This window comes from Meyerozyma guilliermondii, genomic scaffold (assembly GCF_000149425.1).
Source record: "Meyerozyma guilliermondii ATCC 6260 scaffold_5 genomic scaffold, whole genome shotgun sequence".
NCBI classification, from domain to species: domain Eukaryota; kingdom Fungi; phylum Ascomycota; class Pichiomycetes; order Serinales; family Debaryomycetaceae; genus Meyerozyma; species Meyerozyma guilliermondii.
This window is the reverse complement of record NW_001809796.1, coordinates 703,676-725,452: the sequence shown is the minus strand read 5'-3', so window position 1 is coordinate 725,452 and position 21,777 is coordinate 703,676. Positions and strand designations below refer to the sequence as shown.

Here is a 21,777-nt window from a genome sequence, read left to right as displayed (position 1 = left end):
TCCGTTTGCTAAAGACATCGAAAAGGGCCACAATACGAATGTTGTGCTCCAACTTGCGGTTGAAATGAACCTTGTGCGTGCCAAGAACATTCTCATACTGGGACACCACCTTCTCCGTTACCTATCCAAATGTACATCGGTCGGCAACATACAAGTCGACAGACTGGATAGCACGTCTTTGTTTCCAACGGCGAGAAATTCTATCCCATTGATCTGGAGTTGCGAGGACCAAATGGCTCGACGAAAGTAGTGCTAAATCGACTGTTGGGTCGCCAGAAAGACAATTGATCTCTTTTGGTGGATCTGTCAACCCATGAAATCTCTTAGACCAAGATTTGCCTACTCGTTTGAGTTTCTCCAAGTTTGGGTTCAAGTAGACAATTCGTCCTCCACCCGCTCTCCAATGGGCTAAAACAGCTAGCTCGGCACACACCGTCTTGCCGTTGTTTTTGGACATACCAACTAACACATTATGGCTAGTCCAATACAAGGCATTGAATGCTTGTGACTGAAAACGATTAAAGTAGCGGAAATCAAAGCACTTGCTGAATGCCTCATTTTTCAACTCTGAAGTTTCAACACTGTGCAAGTCCAATAGTTCTGTAAATGAAGACCCTTTCTTTGGCACCTGGATATTATTCAACATGAGCGGAATTCTGGTCTCGCAATTGATCCAAGACTCGCTAATTACCAGTGCAAAATATTGAGGTTGTTCTGGGTCCATGAACGGAACAGCAGCCTCGATAATATGGGGCTTTTGGGCATTTCTTCGGTAAACGGTAAAGTTATCAGAGAAAAGAATGGTTTCTCCATCACAGTCTTCGATCAACAAGAGGAATCTTTGCAGATTTCCATGCAAATTAACGTTCCAATTGAAATTCGGTACGATCTCAAATTGCACTCTGATCATCTTGGAGGTTATTGGCTGGAGAAGGTAGTCCATTTTATTTCTGGGAAATTGCTGCAACAACTGATGAACTTTCTGACTGTTACCTTTGAATGCGATGGCTTCTGCTAGCTCGCTTGCTTCAAGATCAAAGTAGCTATTCCAAGGCAAATGAGAGCCCTCGGCGGCTCTAATGATTTGTGGAGATGCAAGTTCACCAAATTGTCTTAAAGGCGAGTTTACAAGCCACATCCGGCGCTCCACCATTTTGCAAACATCTAGAGTGGTACGTGCAATTGCAGACCATTTTTTCTTCAAGGCGATTTCATGAAGTGCTCGGAAAAGACGTCCAGCAGATTGGGTAATATACACCATATCTGCCACCAATGCAAACCCATCAAGGGACAAACGGGAGATGTATGTTTGTAGAAGGACGTTGACTTTGGCTATTGGCTCGGTTGCAGCTTCTTTTATTGGAATAGGGCATTTTTGAGCAAGTTTGGTTACCTCGAGTTTTTCCTCTTGACGAATAGGTATCAATCTGAACTCTCCAGACATGCAAAAGATCCGGAAAACATCCACTATCGTCAGCCATGACTTGAGATTATTATTGTAGGCACTGATAGTTTCATAACCAATGTAGAAATGAGACGCTATCTTTCCTAGTTCCGTCAGTTTTATGGCTCCGCTCTCCATATCGTACTGTACCATTTTGTGCCTGTGAAGGATCTGAAGAGCTGAGTGTGAGAGATCTTCCCTTTTGTCACTCAAAAGTTTGTCGTCAGCATAATCGGCTCCAACTCTATAAAGAGCAGGTGCACGGAGCATTCGAATGTACAAATAGGTGTAACTGAGCCACTCCACAACCTGCTGTCTTGTAGTTACACTTCCCAAAACCACTTCTGCGTTGATAATGTCGACCAATTTCAGCATCATTTGAGACTCGATAGGAAGCTGCTGGTTGAGAATAGCCAAGTAATATTGAATATCGTCCAGCGATGTAATTATCACACCTTCTCCACTCTTGTCATATCGAGGTCTTCCAGCTCGTCCGAGCATCTGCAATATGTCTTGCGGTGAAAGTTGAACCCAAGAACCCAATTCTGGAGAATACGTTTCTGTGCCTTTAATGACAACTGTATGAGCCGGAAGATTGACACCCCACGCTAGCGTCGCGGTAGATACCAACACTCGAATGTGGCCCTGGGCGAACAAGTCTTCCACTAAAGACCTCTCATCACGATTGAGTCCAGCATGGTGCATTCCAAACCCTCCACCTATGACCTCGGCCAAATTTTGATTTCGTACAGCCTCTGCTTCTTGGCGAAGAATCTCTTTTGAGCCAGCAGTCGTCTGGACTAGATTCAACTTTTCGTTCTCAACTAGTTTGTCCCGAAGCCATACTGCTGTCTTGTAAGTATCCTTACGGGAATGAACAAAAATAATTATTTGATGTTTCGACTCGAGGCTTTCTATCATTTTATCGTAACATGCTTCGTTCATTGCTTGTACTTTCTTGATTGCCTTCTTTTCCTTTATCCCAATGAAATGCTGCTCGAGCGGACAAGGTCGATAAGTTGCATCGAAATAGAAAAGTCCCTTTTCAAAGTCAACCCGAAGAAACTTGGCAACGTCTTTGTAATTTGGTAATGTTGCAGATAAGCCAACAAGTCGAATGGGTTCTCCTGATGACTCCATTTGTCTCTGGGTACGAGCTATTATGCTTTCTAATACTGGACCACGATCATCGTGCAATAAATGAATCTCATCAATTATCACTAGTCTGGTCAAACTGACATGAGGTACTTCAGACCCTTTCCGTGTGATCACATCCCACTTCTCTGGAGTTGTTACAATGATTTGGGTCTCACTAATCTGTTGTGCAGAAAGGCTAGAGTCTCCTGTGAGCTCATTAACTGTGATACCAAAAGTTGGGGTCAAGCGACGCTCAAATTCACGCTTTTGTTCTTGTACCAAGGCCTTGAGCGGAGCCACATATACAATCTTGAACTCTCCAAGATCAAACCTGCCATCTTCCTTTCTGTAGTGCTCCAAAGTCCGCAAAATGGTCAACATTGCAACGTTGGTTTTACCTGCACCAGTCGGCGCACAGAGGAGAAGATTCTCGTCAGTTTTGAAAGCCGATGGGTAGATTTTCGATTGAATTCTGTTCAAGTTTGTGGTTTCCGATGAGGGAAAGACTTCCTGAGCCCAGCTTGGAAGTTCGGATATGGAAATTAGTGGATCATTATCTTCTGCTGGCGTAGGAGCAGGTATGCTGATTATATCGTACAGTTTCTTTTTCTGCTGGTAAGATCCTGGAGGAAGCTTCACTCTATTTGTGGAGATCATATGTGAACCCTGATCAAAGGCTAAGGCAGAAAGATCCACTTCTCGAGGTTGGCGTTTGGTTGAAATTTTTTTCTGTTTCTTGACACTGGTTTCCAGGTCAGAAAGGCGACGTTTTGACGACTGTCTGACTCCTTGGAATTCGTCTACCAAGCCATGTAAATTGAGGGATCTCATTTCATCGTATACTTTAGTTTCGTCGACTCCATCGAGAAGTTTCATCTTGTACACTAGTCTCCATCTGTTTTCAAGGCAGAATGTTACTAGGTCAAAATGGTCATAGTCTAGTATTTCCATGAGTTCATTTTCGAGATCTCGAGTCAGCAAATCAGCATTTTGGAGAAGTTTGTTCATTTTTTCAGCCATGGTCTGGGTTTCACTGGCATTCTCATCGCCATAAATGAATGCTAACCGTCTCTGAAGATAGTACTGGTCTATCTCATGCAAGGGTATTATGTTCGATTCTGATGCTGATTGTGTGGTTTCTGTCTTCACTGTGATGTCATTAGAACCAACAAGCGAACTATCTTGGTCATTTGGCTCAATGCTTGGACCCACAATTTTGTCATCTTCTTCTTCACTATCTTGCGGATTTTCGTCTTCCTCATCTTCTTCATCAAAAACAATTGGCACCCCATCCAAGTTTTCTTCTGTTTCTTCGTTTTCCTCTCTAGCATCGTAATCTGTTATTCGATTACAGAGCTTGAGTATTTCATCAAATGCATTTGAGTCCAACTTTGTTTCCAATAAAGCCTCAATTTCGCTCTGCTTTTGCTTGTTGTTCACGTCTTGTTGCTTGCAAATATCCAACACAGCATCGGCGGCCGAAAGGATCACTTCGTGGCTCGAATCAGGTAAAATGGTGTTCACCAGAGTCATCAAAAGCTCAAAAATATGTCCATTTTCGGCAGTTGTGGGATAATATGACACTTCTGTGCTCACTTCTGGTGCGTACCCATCGCTTTTTGTGGTTGAAGGGTTTTTTGAAGGTCTTTCTTGGTCATTTTCGGAAGTTGGCTTCACTCTTTCAACTCTAGAACCCATCTCTTTCACTGAAATTCTACCAGAAAGCGACGACGGAGCATCCAGTATCTCTTCTCGAGGACGGCGTCCCGGTTTGAGTACCATGTTGGACATCTCCTCATACTTGTATTGATTGTACGACATGAATCTGTAGTGTGATGAGATGAGAAGTCATCGTTATTGTGGGTGTGCGGGTTTTTTTGCGCGGGTGTCTACGCTGTATCTACGGGCTGTTTAATCAAATCTATTATGTGGATTAGTAAACCCTGTTGGAAAAGTCGTTCTTCTCAAAGTTCCAGGTGTCGTCGGAAATTCTTCCTCTCAACTCCTTGACCTCAGAGCCAGGAACGTAGATGTCCTCGAACAAAATGCTCATCTTGGCCTCTGGAGGAGCGTCATTTTCAGCCTCAGCAACCTGTTCATCGACGTATTTTCTGGCATCCTTGTCCCACGCCTTGATCTCGTCCTCGGAAGCGACATTGAGGTCCAATAACGTGGCCTTCAAGCCGGCAATTGGGTCGTTTCTCGATCTCATGTGTTGCACCTCCTCTCTGGTTCTGTAGGTGGTACCAGGGTCAGACATCGAGTGACCACCGTATCTGTAGGTCTCGTACTCCAACACCAAAGGACCGTTTCCAGAGACGGCCCAGTCCTTGGCGAATTTAGAAGCTTGGTAACAAGCCAACACATCCATACCGTTGACCTTAAGACCAGGAATATATTGTCCACGCTTATAGTAGTCAGTTAATGCGGAGGATCTGGATGCAGACGTACCCATACCGTACTTGTTGTTCTCACAAGCAAAGATACAAGGCAAATCCCACAACTTGGCCATGTTGTATGCCTCGAACACTTGACCTTGGTTAGCAGCTCCATCTCCATACAAGTCAAAAGTAGCATTCTTCTCGCCACGGTACTTGTGAGCGAAAGCCAATCCGGCTCCCAATGGGACTTGAGCACCAACAATTCCGTTTCCTCCGTAGAATCCTGGAGCGAACATGTGCATAGAACCACCCTTTCCGTACGAGACACCGCTACGTTTACCCATCAACTCACCCAAAACAGCCTTGACAGAAGCTCCTCTAACATAGGCGAATCCATGACAACGGTAAGAAGTGATAACCGAATCTTGCTTGGTGATGGCATTCTCAATACCAACAGCAATTGCCTCCTGACCAACAGAAAGATGGCAGAAACCTCTGATTTTCTTGGCCTTGTAAAGCGCATCGGCAGCCATCTCCATTCTTCTAATAACTACCATATCTTTGTACATTTGAAGCAAAGTTTCCTTTTCGGTTTCGAACTCCAACAGAGGAACATCCAATTCATAACCTTCAAACGAAGAAGCAGGCAACTGAATCGAGACGAGGTCACTCAGACCGGTCGCCATACCCCTGCGGGCAGCGCCAAATACCGCCTTGTGGGCATTTCTAGATGCTCTAAACATGATGAAGATGAGAAGGAACGCGGGCTGAAGACGGCCGAGTGCGACCGGAGAAACAAGTCCGGTACTGCACCAGATATCCTGTAGATAAGCCTGTGTGTCCTGTACTTAAGCTGTCTAATTTGTGGATGCCTTGGATCGCTCGCGCCGCACGCTTTGCACCACATTTCTCGTATAAGTATCAGATTCCACCGGAAACCGCCAACTAAATGGTAAATCGCAAGGGGATCTTTTATATTCATGACAGAAAGTCGCTGTTTCTATTCAAGGGCCAGCACCAATCTCGCGCATCATTTGGTGGTGGAGAAAATGGCTGCAAACTGGCCGTTTCGGGAAACCTGCAGCACACGCTGGGACCATACATCAAACCGTATATCTTTGCGGCATCGCAACAAGAACGCCGACGTCAAGCTGGAGGTCATTGTGCCATATGTGAAGAACGATTTGGAGTGGCAGAAAGTGCTCAGAAAAAATTGAGGTTAACTTGCTCCGATCATGTCCACTATGAATGTTACAAGGTGGTGGTGGAATGTATGGCAGAATCCATTGAGTCGTACCAAGCACTTTTAGACAATATGCCTTGTTGCAAGGGTCCCAGATGTGATTTAGGTGGTGTTCGAATCCAAGCAGAATCTCCCGGTTTGACGTTTCGAATTTTCACCAATGCTCAAGCCATCGAAAAAGACTCCAAGAACTTGTCGATTTTGGGAACCACCCTCAAGCCAAAAGCCCCAGCCGTCCAAACCAGTAACACCACAACCAGTAATACACCCATTCCGGTCAGTAACACACCTTCAACTATTCCCATCGAACGAGTACCCAGTCCTCAAATCCAAGAATTCGACCGTCTTTTTGAACTCACTTCCAGAATCTCTCATCGCTCCAGGTCGCCGTCTCCAAGTCCTACTGTCGCAACCACAAACACACTATCTCTTCAAATCCCCGAATATATGCTGCAGGATCTCGATGAGCTTCGACACAAATATATCGAGCATCTTCTCACATCGTCGCAGCTTTCTTTCGCAACTCTCTGCAAATTGGGAACTCTCCGTCTCGTCGACAACTTGCTAGTTTCAAAGTGTGGTGATTTTGCTTTGAAGTCGTGCTACTTGTTCACCAACTACCTTCTTGTGTGCGAAATAGACGGCACAGACTGCTGGCACTTGCCGATCGATAATGGTGCTGAGGTTTCCACCACAGACGAATCCACTTTTGCAATTTCCATATATGACTCTCCCACAATATGGATCCAGTCGGAGGATCCTGGGGTGGTGGAAAAATGGATAGTTGCAACTTCTGACCCTACCGCTACTTTTCCATCACAATTTCTCACTTCAACATTTGTTCTTCCCGAGTATCAGACCCAAACACAAACTCCAGTTTCCTCTCCGTCAACGGTCAATCTCGACGACTCTGCCAAGGCGGAATCGGTGTTCACAAATATCAGTGCTTTGAGTGAAGATGAAAGCGATAGCGACGTTGATTCCGATCAAGAGTTGATCAACAAATTCAAAGCTGGAAAATCGCTGTGTTCACGACTACAAGACGCCGTTTCGAAAGACACAGAGCTACTAGACTTGATGTTAAGGGAAATGACAATGCTGAAGAACACATTCGAGGAATTCACTTCTTTCAAATATGTTTCGAACCAATAAATGTTATAATGCAAACCGGTCGATTTCGCAAAAGATTCTTTGAACCCATATCTCTCTTTCTTGCCGTGACCGAGCCATAAATACCATGCTCCGACCAGTGATACCGAGCTTACTAGCCAACTTGATCATTCCTGGATTGTTCAAATTGGCATCGGTTTTCTTCATTCGGTGCTTCAGAATAGCCCGCTTCTCACCAACAGTCAACGTAAAACACCGTAAAGATTCCTCCTCTGAAGACTTCCATCCGTCTGGGTATACTCTAGGTAACGAGTGGGTGCCTGGGTTCACCACATCGACTGCGTTTTGCCTATCGAGCAAATCGTGTGAACAACTTATGCCTGAATAAAGATAGCATTCTGAAATTGGAAGCGTTATAAAATGGCGGAAATAGCCACTTTTCTTACTTGCACCCGTCAACTTGGACCTGCGGTATGTCTTGTAAATCATTAGAAACCCTGGAGAAAGCACCACAAAATACGGACGGAAGTTTGAGTGCATTTTTGTTTTCAGAAACAAGTGTCCATACATGGAGACGCAATGCTTCATGGCCAATGGCTCAATATTGTGGATCTGGGGATCAGCAAACGAGTGCTGGACCTCAACGTGTTCCATTTCTTCTGTAGCATTGGAATCAATATACTCGGTGATTTTTCGTGAAGTTCGATTTTTCACGCTGGTCGTTTTTATCCTGCTCAAAATCTCACTACCCTTGGCTACCCAGTACTCTCTGAGTGCTCTCAAACGATCAACCCACTCGTCTCGCGAGTCCCGGTTGGGTGCTTGAAGCCTGATAATCTCTCCGCTATCCATTTCAATTGTGAAGCTGGAATCGACAATTTCCTTTGTTGTAGCCAACGATGGATTGGAGTACCACAATGTCGCTAATAACACTTTGTGGGTCAGCCGAACGTCCTCAATTGCAAGAGGTTGAATGGATTTGGCTCTGGACATGTCTATAACTCCCTCGGCTTTGATTATTTGAAGTGTTTTGCGCTCAAATTCTTGCTGAGCCATACCGTCACATTCTGTAAAGTTTTCCCTAAGCCAAACAATATGGTCATTTTCATCAAGCGGGTAAGGGTTATATTCGGTTGCAACCGTGGTTTCGTTTCTCTCGTGAATGATCGGATTGCTCACTGATGGTGGTATTCCACGATAATATTTTGTGTAGAAAAGTAGACCTCGATGAGAATAAAAGTACAGAGTTTTGTAAAACGTTCTGTAGAGGGAAAAGCTATGGCCAGAAATGCTTGAAAGACGAGATAGAAACCCTTCGATGGGATCTGGTTCCTCTAGAACGTCGCCTGACTTTGTGAAAGTGCATTTACTGGACAAATGTGCAGCCTGGCGATATTCCAAGGTGTACCATTTGCGAAGAAGTTGATGTTGCATCGCCAATAAACCACTATTATCGGGAGCCCATTCCAATCGGTCATAGTATTTGTGGACAAACCAAGGATTCGGGTTGTGGACCTGCCACTGTTTGAATTGGAAGGAAAGTTTGGGATTGTCCACTAGACAAGAATGGATAGCATTATCTAGGTAGGAAAAAAGTGGGTTTTTTTGCACCTTGTAGCCATATTCTCTCTCTTCCACCTCGAGTTCTTCATGTTTCGTAGCCATTTTCAATAATGCTACTTCGGAAATATGAACCAGCAACGAAATTTCCAAGTCTGGTATTGATATCTGGAAAGTTGGGTCCGATGATTGGTTGATAAACTGGCCTATAAAATAGAGCCAGCCCACGGCAGTGACATGGTCTTTGCATGCAAGAACACAAACCAAGGGTTTTTCACCGCCAACCCAGAGACTGATGGTTTTGTCTAGGCGACTGTAGAATTGCGCCGTGACGGAAGATGAGAGAGGAATCGAAGTATCGGGCTTGGACTTGGTTGTGGTTTCGTCGAACAAGGGAAGGTCATATAATTGCAACATGAGCGGATTCAGGTTATCGTCGGTACGGCGTAGAGCTACATGATACTCTTTCCATCTTCCCACCACCCTGGTGTCGCAAGGCTCGTTTTCTGTGAACAGACTAGTTTCCAACTTTGTGTGTGGAACCTTGATAAGCACCAACATTTTATCCACACGAACTACTTGACCTGCTGAGAATTTGGTCAAAAGACGTCTTTGAACCACCAGTCTTAAATCTGAGCCTGTTCTTTTGGCGTGACCTTTGGAAACCAGTGCAAACCGTTTCAATTTTTCTTTGAATTTTTTGTGCTGTTCAGCTACTCGCAAGAACTCCGACCTATCGAGCTCTGCTGGTGTAGGTTCTGCTATGCTTATACGTTTCCTTCCCGTTTTGGGGGGCGAAAGTGTCTCGGGAGTGGTGACTAAAGACAAATCTTGGGAATGAGGACGATACACCGTTGGAGAGTCAGCATATGGCAGCACACTTTTTAGGCCCGTATCATTTGGGGTGATCGATAACGATTCAGAGAACATATGTGGTGTGGTATCCGAAGCCAGGCTAGTTGAGGAAGCTGAAGAAGTCGATGTTTCATGTTGTGGAGCCTCTAGCTCATGGAGCACAGTTTCTGGATCCAACTTTCCATGCCCCAAAAACAACGGAGATCTTTCCTGACGAAACTTGGAAGTTCCAGCAGCAACGCTCTTGTGTATAACACCCACCACGCCTCGAAAACTGTGCTGGACCGATTGTTTGGATCGATGTGTTGCTCGAGCAAAGATGTTTTTACTTTTCTCATCGGCCCAAATATTCGGGATATGGCCCAAGAAAACTGTCCGCGCCAGCTGGGAGAGTTCCTGTGGACTGCAGTACGTTAGTCGGTAAGCTGTGAACGACCCGGACGGGATATGGAGCTTATCATTAGATTGCATGCGCAAACTGTCGCGGCTGCGAAAAGATGAGATGAGAAACTGACATAATATGCCAGGATAGAAAATAGAAGGCATATAATTATTGGGGAGGAACAAAAGTATTCTGGTCAATTGAGTGGTAGATGCTAGTCAAAAAGATAGTAATGAATTGGAGGAGATGATAATTGAAGGATCTAGAGAAATGTGGATAAATCTGGAGATCGGGAGCAGAACAGTACAGTGATGAACGCCAGTAAAGCTTTCATGAAGAGGTAGCCTTCAGCAATTGAGCAATTGGCAATCGGGGGCGAGCGTGGAAGGCATTGAGCAATTATGAGCTTGACTTCATTGCATTCTTTTCTTCTCATCGTTACCCCACATTTCACGTTCGCATCTAACACTACATTGTATAACCTCGTCAATTGATATTTACTACATACCGTGTACTGGCCTGGATACTGGCTACCAGTTTGCTAGTCTCTCAAATAACATCCTCTCCAGCAATGGCGACACCATCGAGGTTCATGTTATCAGGAGGCGAGACACTTGGAACCATTTCGAGTGCAATGTAAGCCAAACCAACCATGAAGATCAAGATTCCTGCAATGACCCGAAACACGCTGGCTCCATTGATAATGGCTCCGATAAGGGTATAAACTATATTAGCTTCAACTGAAAAATTCCACAAATTCATACTTACAGATACCTCTTCCTATGAAGGAAAAGAGAAACGAGGCGTACGTTTGTGCCTCAGGAGGAACTCTAAATTCTGTGTTAATACAACCAAAATCTGTTGAAGCAATGGAGCTGATACGTACCGAGAAGTCCTACAACTCCACCAAATACAACGATGTAAAGACCTAGGATAAACTGGGTTAGATAATGGTTTGTGCTTGTTGGTTTTCGATACTTACTGATTGACTGGGTTAGTTTTCGGTGGATTTTAGTGTCATGATTATACGTACAAACCACTGAACAATTGTGAGAATCCTGATAAAACCTGTGTTAGTTGAGATTTATAATCTTTTGAGTCTTTATACGTACCGCCAAGACTGCCACGGCAAGATTGATAACTTTGAAGGCACCATTGAGGTCCTGACCTCCTACTACGTCCATGATTGTTTTCTGCGATTCAGTCGAGAAGAAATTCGGTGCGCGGTCTGCTTAGGATATTTAGGAGAAAGTATAAAGAAAGGGAAATAAAAATTGAATATAAAACTAAGACGAGATGAGGATCAATTTAGACTGAATGAATTCACAGTTATGAAATTTAAGGTTATAGACGTATTTTCAATTTTTACAATGTTGCAAAATTTTGAAGTTTTGCACAAGTGTCAAATTTATTAACCACAGTAGAAACAAAATATTGTTAGCTTGCTACTTGAACCGTATCTAACAGGCAAATTTTGGTTCCATTTATTCTCTGAAATTCTATTTACTTCCCCTTTCTCCCTCAGGTCTGCTCATGTTTTCTCACTTTCCTTCCCCTTTATAATTCGCGGATTTAGCTCAGTTGGGAGAGCGCCAGACTGAAGTCGACTTCAGTCAAGAAATCTGGAGGTCCTGTGTTCGATCCACAGAATTCGCATATTTTTTGCTTCCTCTTTAGGCAAGACCACGTGATAATCACTCGTCTATCACGCGCACACACTTTGAAAGTATTTGAAATATACACAACATACCACAGTTATCCACCTCCAAGATGTCCGATCAGGAGTGTTTGGAGTCGGAATGGAAGAATAAGGTATCGGAGCTAATACAAATCACATCTGATCCACTTTTAACTACGATTATAGACCCAGAATCTCAATTTTCCAATTTCTTCAACTCGATATCAATCAAAGATGGCCTTGATTTGGACTCATTACCGACAACAGCGGCCTATAATGGCGACCTAGAGACTACTGTGCGTGCCAATTTTACAAAAGCTTATGAATTATCTCGCCAGGAATCGAAAGAAGCCGCTAAGGATGATGAACCAGAAACGCAACAGAAATCAAAAGAGTCAGAGAAAACAGAACCAAGTACTACAGACAAGGAAGAAACACACAGAGATCCAGAGGTACAAAGCAATCGAGATAGCTCGCAAAATGCCAAACCTGAGCCAATTGTATTGTCGGAATCTAACAAGAGAAAGTTCAGCGAGCTTGAAGAAGTCCATCACAAAATCAATATACCTGACGAAGAAGTTTACGTCAAAAAGGAAGCCCTGGGTGTGGTGGTTCCACACGCGCAACCTCCTAACGAGTCTCTTGCTGACCTTGATATCATCATAGCTCCAGAACACTATCCCACCCATCCGCACGCAGTGTCTTCACTTTCCGAACTCTACTATCTCACTCAAACGCTTCCCTTAATCAAGCTTCTTCCTGGAAGCCATAAAGCATTGTTCACGGAGAACTTTGAACTGGCATTGTTGGAGGGAAAGATAGCAGTGTTGTACTCTCGAATTGAAGAATTAAAAAGACAAGGTAAGTGGTCGTTGCGTCAACCTCGTAAATTCGACGATCCGTTCAAGAAGGATGTGAGACCACACTGGGATACTTTGATCATGGAAGGAAAGTGGATGGCTACTGATTTCCGCGAGGGCACCAAGTTCAAAAAAGCATCTTGCGTCATGATAGCCCAGGCTATAAAGGACTATTGGACTTACGGAAAGGACGTTTGTATTCAACCAAAACCTATTAGGCACTTGGATGACGACGCTGAGATGCCAGAGGCTGTTTCTGAGTTAGAAGCTGCTGCACCTGAGGAAGCGCCCGTTCAGGAAATAGTCGAGCAACTGCCCCTCCCTGCTCCTACAGGAGGAAAAGACGCTGTATCTTTGCCATCTGAGGTCGCTAACCAAGAAGTGAATATCAAAGAAGAATCCGTTTCAGTTAATCTTCCAGGAAATGAAACTGAACAAGCTGTGTCCGCTACAGGTATTGTCTTGGACGAAACTCCCGCTAACAATGAAGGCGGTGAAATGAATACAGAAACTGCAACATTGGATCCTCAGGCTTTGAATGGTGGCACATCTGAGCCTATAGTAGTTGAAGAACCCCAAGGACCATTGTTCATACCCCAGAAACACGGCGACGCAATCTCATCAGGCTATCCATTTCGCCTCAACATGGACTTTTCTGAGGTTCCTCGACTCGAGCAGTCCATTTTCACCCATTTGCCAAAGTTCAATGGGTTTGATAATGATGAAATCCAGCATCCAAAGCCTCCTCTCACCACTCGTGATTCGCCCATGGTTCCAATATCTAGACTCATACATCCGTTCGAGGAGGACAATATGTGGTACAAGCTTGTGGTTAAGGAGAGCACAAAGCGTACTAAGAACACTGGTCCTCCAGAATATCAACGCGGGCTTTTCAGCATTAATGCTCACCGCCGCTTCAACTTTTTAAAACCACCGAAACCTCCATTGATCAAAAATATCGAGTACAGGCTGCCGACGATTTGGCTTCCTGAAGATGACAAACATTTGATACACTATGTTGCGGAATTTTGTTTCAATTGGGAGGTGATTTCCGAGCATCTTCTGTCACCATCAGCTACTCTCAAACGTTACGAATCGAACATTGAGCGTCGAACACCATGGCAATGCTTTGAAAGGTACATCCAATTGAATGAAAAATTCCAGTTTTCTGACATGAAAGGTATGTACGCACATCACGCACAAAAGTGGCTAGAACATGCACACGGAGCCCAACTGACCACCAAGAGGAGAATCTCTCCTTTAGGTGTAGGAAACGAGTCGATTCAACGGGGCCACAGACGTTTGAGATGGGCATCCATGTTCGATGCCATGAGAAAGAGTATGCGTAAACGAGAGATTGCACTTGCAAAGTTGAACAAGAAACGAAATGAAGTGAATTCAGCAACACCCACTGCCACTCCTACTGGAACACCCACCCAGAAGAGACCCACTGACAGAATCCCCACTCCACTTGAACTTTCGAAACTTAAATTTGAGAGAGATAAGTCGATCCACGAAGCGTATGTTAACCAACAGGCCACTCGTTCGCGGATGATGGCGGCAGTTGCGCAGCAGAAGAGACAAGGCGGAGCGACCAATGCTGGCGAAGCTGATCCACAAGTACAAGCACAAGCACAAGGAAATCAACTAGGGCCTCGCCAGGCTCAATTGGGTCAAGCAAACCCACTTCCACAGGGCCAAATACGTCAACCACCACCCGGTGCCAACGCCATGCAACTGCAAACGTCTCCTCAAGCTCCAGGTCAAAACCCGGTTCAAGGTCAAAGACCCCAAGTTCCGGCGCAGCAACGTGGAATGCCCATGAAACGCCCTACTTCTCCCAATGGTACACCTTATACTACCGAGCAAATCCAGCAGATTCTTTTGAAGCGCAGACAAAACCAAGCTGGTCAACTCGGCCAAGGAATGAATCCCGGCAATCAGGGCCCAACTCAGCAACTCAACCAGATGAGCCAAGCGTTGAACTCAGGTAACAGTCCGCAAATGAACCGGAGTGTAAATCTTGCAGGTGGACAAGGGCCCAGCAGCAGCAGCCCGCCAATGGTTCCAGGAACCCAGGCTAAATCTCCACAAATGGGACAAGTCGCAAGCCCCAATCTCAGATATAACCAAGTTCAACCTTCAAATAACAATTCCAAATCCCGGATTCATTTTGCTCCAGCCCAGGTGTCTGCCATCATCAACTCGATCCAGAACAAGAATCCAAACTTGACGAAGGAACAAGTCACGAAACTTGCAGCCACCTATTTGGCTAACATCCAGCAGCAGCAACAGAGCCGTATCAACCAGCAACAACAACAACAACAACAACAACCACAGCAACAGCAACAACCTCAATCTCAAGTTCAGCTTCGCAAACAGCAGCCTCAGGTCGCAAATTTGACGCCTCAAGAACGCTCCCAGCTCCAAATGCTCAAGAACAGAAAACCATCTCCCAGCCAGCCGGAGCATCCTGATCTGAAGTCTGGCGAGGAATAGCATACGACTAACGAACAATAAACGGTATAAAGTGTATAGTCTCATAGTAGCATGGTTTGACACCCAGTGCACCGATAGCACCGCAGCAAAATCATGATAAACGACAAGCCACAAACACTTTAGAGGTTGATGATATAGCACCAGAAACCATTACAAACAAAACATGAGCCGACGAGCGCGTTTCGAGAGAACCTCCGGGTCAACTTATGATGATGATGAACTTTCCGTACCTTCAGAAATATCCATTTCTTCAGATATCAATCCCACAACTATAGACGATCCTGCTCCTAATCCCATCAATTATAGTGCCACATACTCCACATATACCCCTAATGTCGACTCGTCCCGGTTTATAACGTTTGGCTTGCACCGACGAGTGTTTCGATGGATATATTCCATCTCTTTGTTCATTTTGACGATTCTTCTTCTTGGTTTGGCATCCCCAACTCCCATAGATGTCATTGCACAAACGTCTGGAGCATCGTCACCGGGAATCAAGCTCTTTATTGTGATCATCGTGTGTGTTGTGTTTCTTGTAGTGGCCATTGTGATGTATTTTCTGCGGATTTTCCAGCACAGAATGGCATTAAATGACATTCCCACGAGATCAATGTACATTCCTGGCGAGGGAGACCTTCCCAAGAGTGCTGTGGCGATGATAAACAAGAAACTAAAGCATTGTGTGACGGTTGTAAAGGTAAAGGCTGGACCTATGTACTGTGACTCTGTCATAAATCACCCTGGCTTGTCACCGCCAGTTTACGTTCAAGAAAGAAATGCCGATAGATTTGGACCAACGCTGGCAGGAACATACTTTCCTCCTGAGTCGTGTTATGAAGATGTGATTCGAAGCTTGGGCGACAAGTTTCGAGAAAATTCAACGTTTATTCATCGATTCGATTATCCACCCAATTACTCAATGCGAGAGATCTTTATTTATTTATACGATCACTATGCAAATGATCCTACGATTCTTCCAGAACATCTTCCGGAAATAGAAAAGTTGATCAAACTCTACGAAAAAATGAAATTTGGACGTCAACTCATTAATGAACAGGATCTTTTTGAATTCATGGTTGAATTCAACAAGTTTGGAACCTTATTCCATCATGTCAACGAACATAGTCCAAACCACGAACCACCACCCATGAGCGCCCAAGACTCATCTTTCATTGATATTCCAACTTCCGAACCCAATCCTAAGCATTTAGAAACCTACTTTGACGGAGTTGAAAGCGACGAAGACACTTATTCGCTCAAAGTGAAACATTATTATGGCAGTGAAAGCGAGTCGGTAAACAATGCTCCCATAAGCAAAACATCGAGTCACCGATCGGTGGTGAGAAACAGACTCGCCATAAGCTCCAATGCCAGTTTGGCTGCAACAAGATATTCCGGTTACGTCACCGACGAACTGTCTACCGTATAATTTCATCAATTACTGGGAGCTGTAATCCCATCATGTACGTAATAATACACTACACTCGAGTCATCACTTACAATGGCTACAATGACTCTTTTGGGCCTGTGCAGCAATGTCTCGATTCCAGAAAACCACAGCCCAAATTGCTCGGTTTCAAGATGTCCCTTTGAATCGACCGGAATAATCCATTCAATCAGTTCCGAGGTCACTTCCGGGGGTATTCCTTGCACTACCGCAGTCTGGGCCCCATTACATAATATTTCTCGGATCGTAACCTGCGTCCATAAATGGTAGTGCTCGAGGTTGGTTTTCACTTGATGTGCGAGGTCCATACTCTGTCGGTGAGACCCGAAATCTTAGTGATGAGGTACTGCAGATAAGCCAAAGGCCGAAACCTGAAACCAGTTCCTAACGCCGGAACCGGCAGCAATTTACGCTTTGGGAAATACTACATAGGGGCTACTACCACAAAAGGATACTACTACCACATGGGATTATCCCCTTTTGTCGCTTCCATTTTGGGCAGGTGGTCCAAAGTTTAAAGCCGGACTGCGTACAATAGGCAACGCCGCATTGAATTTTTCACGGCCTGTGTACGAGAAGGTCTAGATTCGGGACCAAGAGCACGGTCGACCCAAAGTTAAAGAAGTGGCTGTGGCAAAGGTATTGCCACCTAAAGTGTCGCAAATGGTGGCAATATGCTATATTTTGATCTTAGCTTCCAGAAAACTTGTTGCTAGCGCAAAATCTCATGGAGGCTAAATAGGGTGGAGATCAAATTTTCTTTTGTTTGGCGAAAATATACGACTCAAAGCGAGACGTAATCGAACTGGTTGTGCCCGCAACCGGCTATTGATGTCCCCTTTGTATTTTAACCGAAGTGCTCCTGTCCCCGAGATCTCATGTGCGCATATGCGTGTCGTGCATATGCTCGCCTGGACTTCCGCTTTGGTGAAAGTGTCAAACTGTAAAAAAACAAGAAGAATGCCACGAAAGTGGCTGTTGTTTGACAATATGAACAAGTGACTCTTGATACTCGAGGACGTTCGACGGCTGTTTATCGGGAGCTCTTTTCACCGACTTTTTTCGGATTTCAACTTCTCGTTTTTCACACCTGTCGCCGCGCCGTTGTCAACGCATGCACTTTGACGGATCGGGTAATGAAAGTGATTTTTTTATTCAATCAAACTTTGCAGCAAATCTAGACCTGGAGAAGGGTAGTATTTTTTCAGATGTGGATGGCTATATAAGACCAAGCCAATCCTGGGGTTCGATGTTAAACCGACCAGTATAATCCATTCATTATCTTAGCTATTTGATTTCATTCTTTTGTCATCTAGCAAACTCATTCCTTACAACATGAAGTATTCCACTATTATCGCAGCTTATTCATTCTTTTTTGCTGTCAATGCCGCTCCTTTGAACAAGAGAGACAACACCTGCTCGTTGCCTGAAGGTAAGGGTTTGGTGAGCATTTCTGGAGCCAGTAACCAAGGTTGGGCTTTGAGTCCCGACCAAAAGTGTACCAGTGGTTCTTACTGTCCATATGCTTGTCCTTCTGGTAAGCTTATGGCCCAATGGAACCCAAAGGCTACTTCTTACACTCCAGGACTGTCTGAACAGGGTGGATTATACTGTAACAATGATGGTACCGTTTCTAAGCCATTTGACGATAAAGACTATTGTGTCGATGGTGAAGGTACTGTGTCGGTGAACAACAAAGCTAACAAAGATGTGGCTTTCTGCCAAACCGTTTTACCAGGTAACGAAGCCATGTTGATTCCAACTAATGCTCAAAGTGGTAAGAGTAATACTACTCTTGCAGTTCCAGGTCCTGACTACTGGGCTGGTACTGCTGCTCATTACTATATCAACGCTCCAGGTGTTTCTACCGACGATGGATGTGTTTGGGGAACAAAGAGCAAGCCAATTGGAAACTGGGCTCCATACGTTGCTGGTGCTAACACTGACAAAAACGGCAATACTTTTGTCAAGATTGGTTGGAACCCTAAGCACATTGATGATTTCAATGGTCAAAAGCCCAATTTTGGTATTAGAATCACCTGTGACAACGAGGGTGACTGTAACGGATTGGACTGTGAAATAGATCCTTCCAAGACCGGTTACAATAGTGTTAGTGGTTCAAGTGCTGACAAACTGCAGGGTGCTGCTTACTGTGTAGTTACAGCCAAGAACAAGGCATCTGCCAGAATCGAGGTTTTCTCCGTATAGATTGTATTATAGGATTGGTTTGGGAATAAAGGAAAGTCAAAAAAAGCTGAAGAATGTAGATGAAAAATGCTGAAGAAGGTAGCTGAGAATTAGCTGCAAAATGTTGAAAAATGCTCAAATGCTGGAAATGCTGAAAAATTGAAAAATTCTGAAACAACGCTAGCCCTACTCAGTACATTGATAATCTAACTGCCCTTTAGGTTTACTCTATGTTTTCTATAAACTATGTTTTCTACAATAATTCATGTTCTTCATTATCTGATTCAGGGTCCTCGCACCAGCATGTGCATGATCTCGCAGTATGCGAACTTTGCATAATCTCACACCAACCCCAAAACTTCCACTTTAGACGCTATGCAACCACCATCCGAGGTCAACCGAATCCACCACAGTTCAATCAGACCACAACCCAGGCTTTCACATGACAGATCCACCTCCTGCGCATAAGCGAGAAACGGCTTTTACTTATCTAATCATTATCGTGTTGGGTTTGCTTATGGGAGAATCAATACGCTCTAATTCCACCTGACCGACATTCCAATTTCAGCTAGGAAGCTTATTTCGAAGCGTAAGGCTGAATCAGGACCGCAGGTGTTGCGACCTGAATTATATGCACAACCCGATCATTCGAATCAATCTCTAGATAAAGTTTTCTTTTTCTTGCTAGGCATGGTCCACTAGGTAAAAAGGGCCAGAAACTCATCAAAATACCATCTTCCCACCCCAACTACTTGGAGCCGTGCCCATAACATATTATACTAGCGTCTAGGCCAGAAAAAATTGGTTTCGACTCGACTTCCTCGGCACAAAAACACGGGTTTTCATAACTACATTCCTTTAATTTAACCCGCTTTGGATCCCGGTTTCCTCGTTTAAACTACATCAAATATGAGCGAAAATCGCCCAAAACCAATCAAAGTGTTTGGTCGGAGTCACTATGCTTGTACACGATGCAAAATAAGCAAGATCAAATGTTCCGGTGAACGTCCAGCATGCTCCAATTGCAAAACAGTGAACCGTGGGAGCGAATGCATCTACCCTACCAAGGATCGTAAGGTTGTGGTGATGGAAAGTGACTTGAATCGACTTTATGCTCGAGTCAACCAAGTTGAAATGCTTCTCAAACAAGATAAAAAAGCCACTTCCAGCATATCCAATAGCATTGATGGTCTTAAGCATTCCAGTGAAAGTGCCATACAAAAGAGAGCACCGTTGACGGGGGTTCTGTCGTATCAAGAGGCAAATTCTTTCGGAGAAAATTTCTTGATTCCCGATTACCAAAATGAAAAATTCCCTTCTGGTCATTATGACTACATGCAATATCAAATGCCTCCCCAACAGTACACTTTGAGCTTAATTGATACCGTATACCGCACATACTCATCGGAATTCTACTTATTGGACTTACCAGTACTACTCAACATTGTCGATACCTGCTACCGATTCTATGCCGATCTTGAAACCGCCCGCCGTCAAAACTCTCCAACGTTGCCTCAACCACCTTCCCAGGTTTCCTTGTGTTATCTTTTCATTATCATGGCTTTTGGTGAACAACTTCTCAACATTGTTCGTCCTCCTACTAATGTCCCTCCCAATGACATCGCTCACACCGTTCCAGGAATGCGTAATTATTTATTAGCATCGTCGCTTTTTCCACTCAATCACGAAATAGTGGACTTGCAATTCATTCAAAGTGCATTGCTCTTAGCACTCTACTTGGCAAATTTGAATCGGTACAATACAGTCTATAATTATTTTGCAGTTGCCGTTCGTTCAGCAATTGCTAATGGATACCACAGACAACAGGAACGGCCAGCGGAATTGGATCCTGAAGAGTATAAAGTTTATAGAATTCGTGAAGAAAAGACAAAGCTCTTGTGGTGGACTGTTTTTGTCATCGATGTGGGTTGGGCTGCCAAAATGAATATGCCCGTACATCTTGATTATACCGATACCGATGTCGACCTCCCTTGCGAAAACACTTTTGATATTGGTGATCCATTTGATAGAGTGATCCTTGAAAATAACGTTCATTTGGCCAAGTATGTGGCGAAGTACATTCGTCTCATTTACGGGCCCAATATTCGAACTTTTTCCTTGAACTATATCAACACCGACAAATTCAATCAGAGTCTACTCATCAAGAACATTACGGGATGTCTAAATGAGCTTTTGACAAATTTTGAAGAACTTATTTTGGAACAGTACCGTAATGCCAACTTGATTCAAAAGGCTGGACGGGTGGTAGCCAATTTATTCTTGCGTTACCACCAGCTCTTGATCTTGATCACCAGACCATTGCTTTCACTAGTGTTCAATAGCCAGTCCTCAAGCATAATCGAGAACCCCAAGCAAGTTGAAACAGCCATTTCCAAAGGCATTGAAGCAGCCAGTGCTACCACCGAATTGCTCTTGAGGTTGTACGAATATAACAGACTATTTCTTCTGGGTTTCTTTGACAGTCAGCATCTATTTTCAGCGATTCTTATCCATATAATGGCAGCATTTACTGGACGTCGATTTGAATTACTTGATGCTGGCATAGCTTTGCTCAAGTTCATGGCATCTCAGGGTAATGTGAACGCTCAGAATTGCATGAACAAACTTTTTGTTGTGAACCAAATATTGACAAAGATTGACGAGGTGGACTTTGAACTCAATTTAGAAGCTCAAATCCAGGATTATGTGACCGTTAAGGAAATCAACACCTTTTCCGATTTACCCTATTACAATTCTTTCAGTTCAAGTGTTTCAAGATGCTATCAGAAAGAAGGTGGAAAAGGGTTCATTGAGATGAATCTTTTTGATGCTGAAGGAGAACTTGCTAATCCGTCCATGAAAAATCTCAGCGAAAATACCCAGGAACTCATTTGCGACGTCATAAGTAAGATCCAAGCATGGGACAACTTCAGAGGTCTTCCCATCAGCATATACGGAACCGAAAGAACCAGAAAGTATTTGAGAAAACAGTGA

General features: G+C 44.1%; 8 protein-coding genes and 1 non-coding gene across 9 annotated transcripts; 6 read left to right on the top strand and 3 right to left on the bottom strand. All coding sequences in view use genetic code 12, as the record gives it.

The window, feature by feature from the left end:
- Nucleotides 1–121: 121 nt before the first annotated feature.
- Nucleotides 122–4,402, bottom strand: PGUG_04336 (ATP-dependent RNA helicase; the record flags this gene model as incomplete). The annotated part of the gene is made up of 1 exon (XM_001483557.1): nt 122–4,402. One exon carries the CDS (start codon nt 4,400–4,402, stop codon nt 122–124), a length of 4,281 nt encoding a protein of 1,426 aa, XP_001483607.2.
- Nucleotides 4,403–4,514: 112 nt separating this feature from the next.
- Nucleotides 4,515–5,705, bottom strand: PDA1 (pyruvate dehydrogenase (acetyl-transferring) subunit E1 alpha; the record flags this gene model as incomplete). The annotated part of the gene is made up of 1 exon (XM_001483556.1): nt 4,515–5,705. One exon carries the CDS (start codon nt 5,703–5,705, stop codon nt 4,515–4,517), a length of 1,191 nt encoding a protein of 396 aa, XP_001483606.2.
- A 206-nt stretch (nt 5,706–5,911) lies between these two features.
- CST5 (Cst5p) lies at nt 5,912–7,357 on the top strand (the record flags this gene model as incomplete). The annotated part of the gene is made up of 1 exon (XM_001483555.1): nt 5,912–7,357. The coding sequence occupies one exon, from the start codon at nt 5,912–5,914 to the stop codon at nt 7,355–7,357; it is 1,446 nt and encodes a 481-aa protein (XP_001483605.2).
- A 3-nt stretch (nt 7,358–7,360) lies between these two features.
- Nucleotides 7,361–10,276, bottom strand: PGUG_04333 (uncharacterized protein; the record flags this gene model as incomplete). Its single annotated transcript, XM_001483554.1, has 1 exon — nt 7,361–10,276. One exon carries the CDS (start codon nt 10,274–10,276, stop codon nt 7,361–7,363), a length of 2,916 nt encoding a protein of 971 aa, XP_001483604.2.
- Nucleotides 10,277–11,678: 1,402 nt separating this feature from the next.
- PGUG_06016 lies at nt 11,679–11,768 on the top strand. Its single transcript has one exon. It is a non-coding gene; the product is annotated as a tRNA-Phe (tRNA).
- A 114-nt stretch (nt 11,769–11,882) lies between these two features.
- Nucleotides 11,883–15,149, top strand: PGUG_04332 (uncharacterized protein; the record flags this gene model as incomplete). Its single annotated transcript, XM_001483553.1, has 1 exon — nt 11,883–15,149. One exon carries the CDS (start codon nt 11,883–11,885, stop codon nt 15,147–15,149), a length of 3,267 nt encoding a protein of 1,088 aa, XP_001483603.2.
- Nucleotides 15,150–15,312: 163 nt separating this feature from the next.
- On the top strand, nt 15,313–16,578 carry PGUG_04331 (uncharacterized protein; the record flags this gene model as incomplete). The annotated part of the gene is made up of 1 exon (XM_001483552.1): nt 15,313–16,578. The coding sequence occupies one exon, from the start codon at nt 15,313–15,315 to the stop codon at nt 16,576–16,578; it is 1,266 nt and encodes a 421-aa protein (XP_001483602.2).
- Nucleotides 16,579–17,931: 1,353 nt separating this feature from the next.
- Nucleotides 17,932–18,804, top strand: PGUG_04330 (uncharacterized protein; the record flags this gene model as incomplete). Its single annotated transcript, XM_001483551.1, has 1 exon — nt 17,932–18,804. One exon carries the CDS (start codon nt 17,932–17,934, stop codon nt 18,802–18,804), a length of 873 nt encoding a protein of 290 aa, XP_001483601.2.
- Nucleotides 18,805–19,692: 888 nt separating this feature from the next.
- On the top strand, nt 19,693–21,777 carry PGUG_04329 (Zn(II)2Cys6 transcription factor; the record flags this gene model as incomplete). Its single annotated transcript, XM_001483550.1, has 1 exon — nt 19,693–21,777. The coding sequence occupies one exon, from the start codon at nt 19,693–19,695 to the stop codon at nt 21,775–21,777; it is 2,085 nt and encodes a 694-aa protein (XP_001483600.2).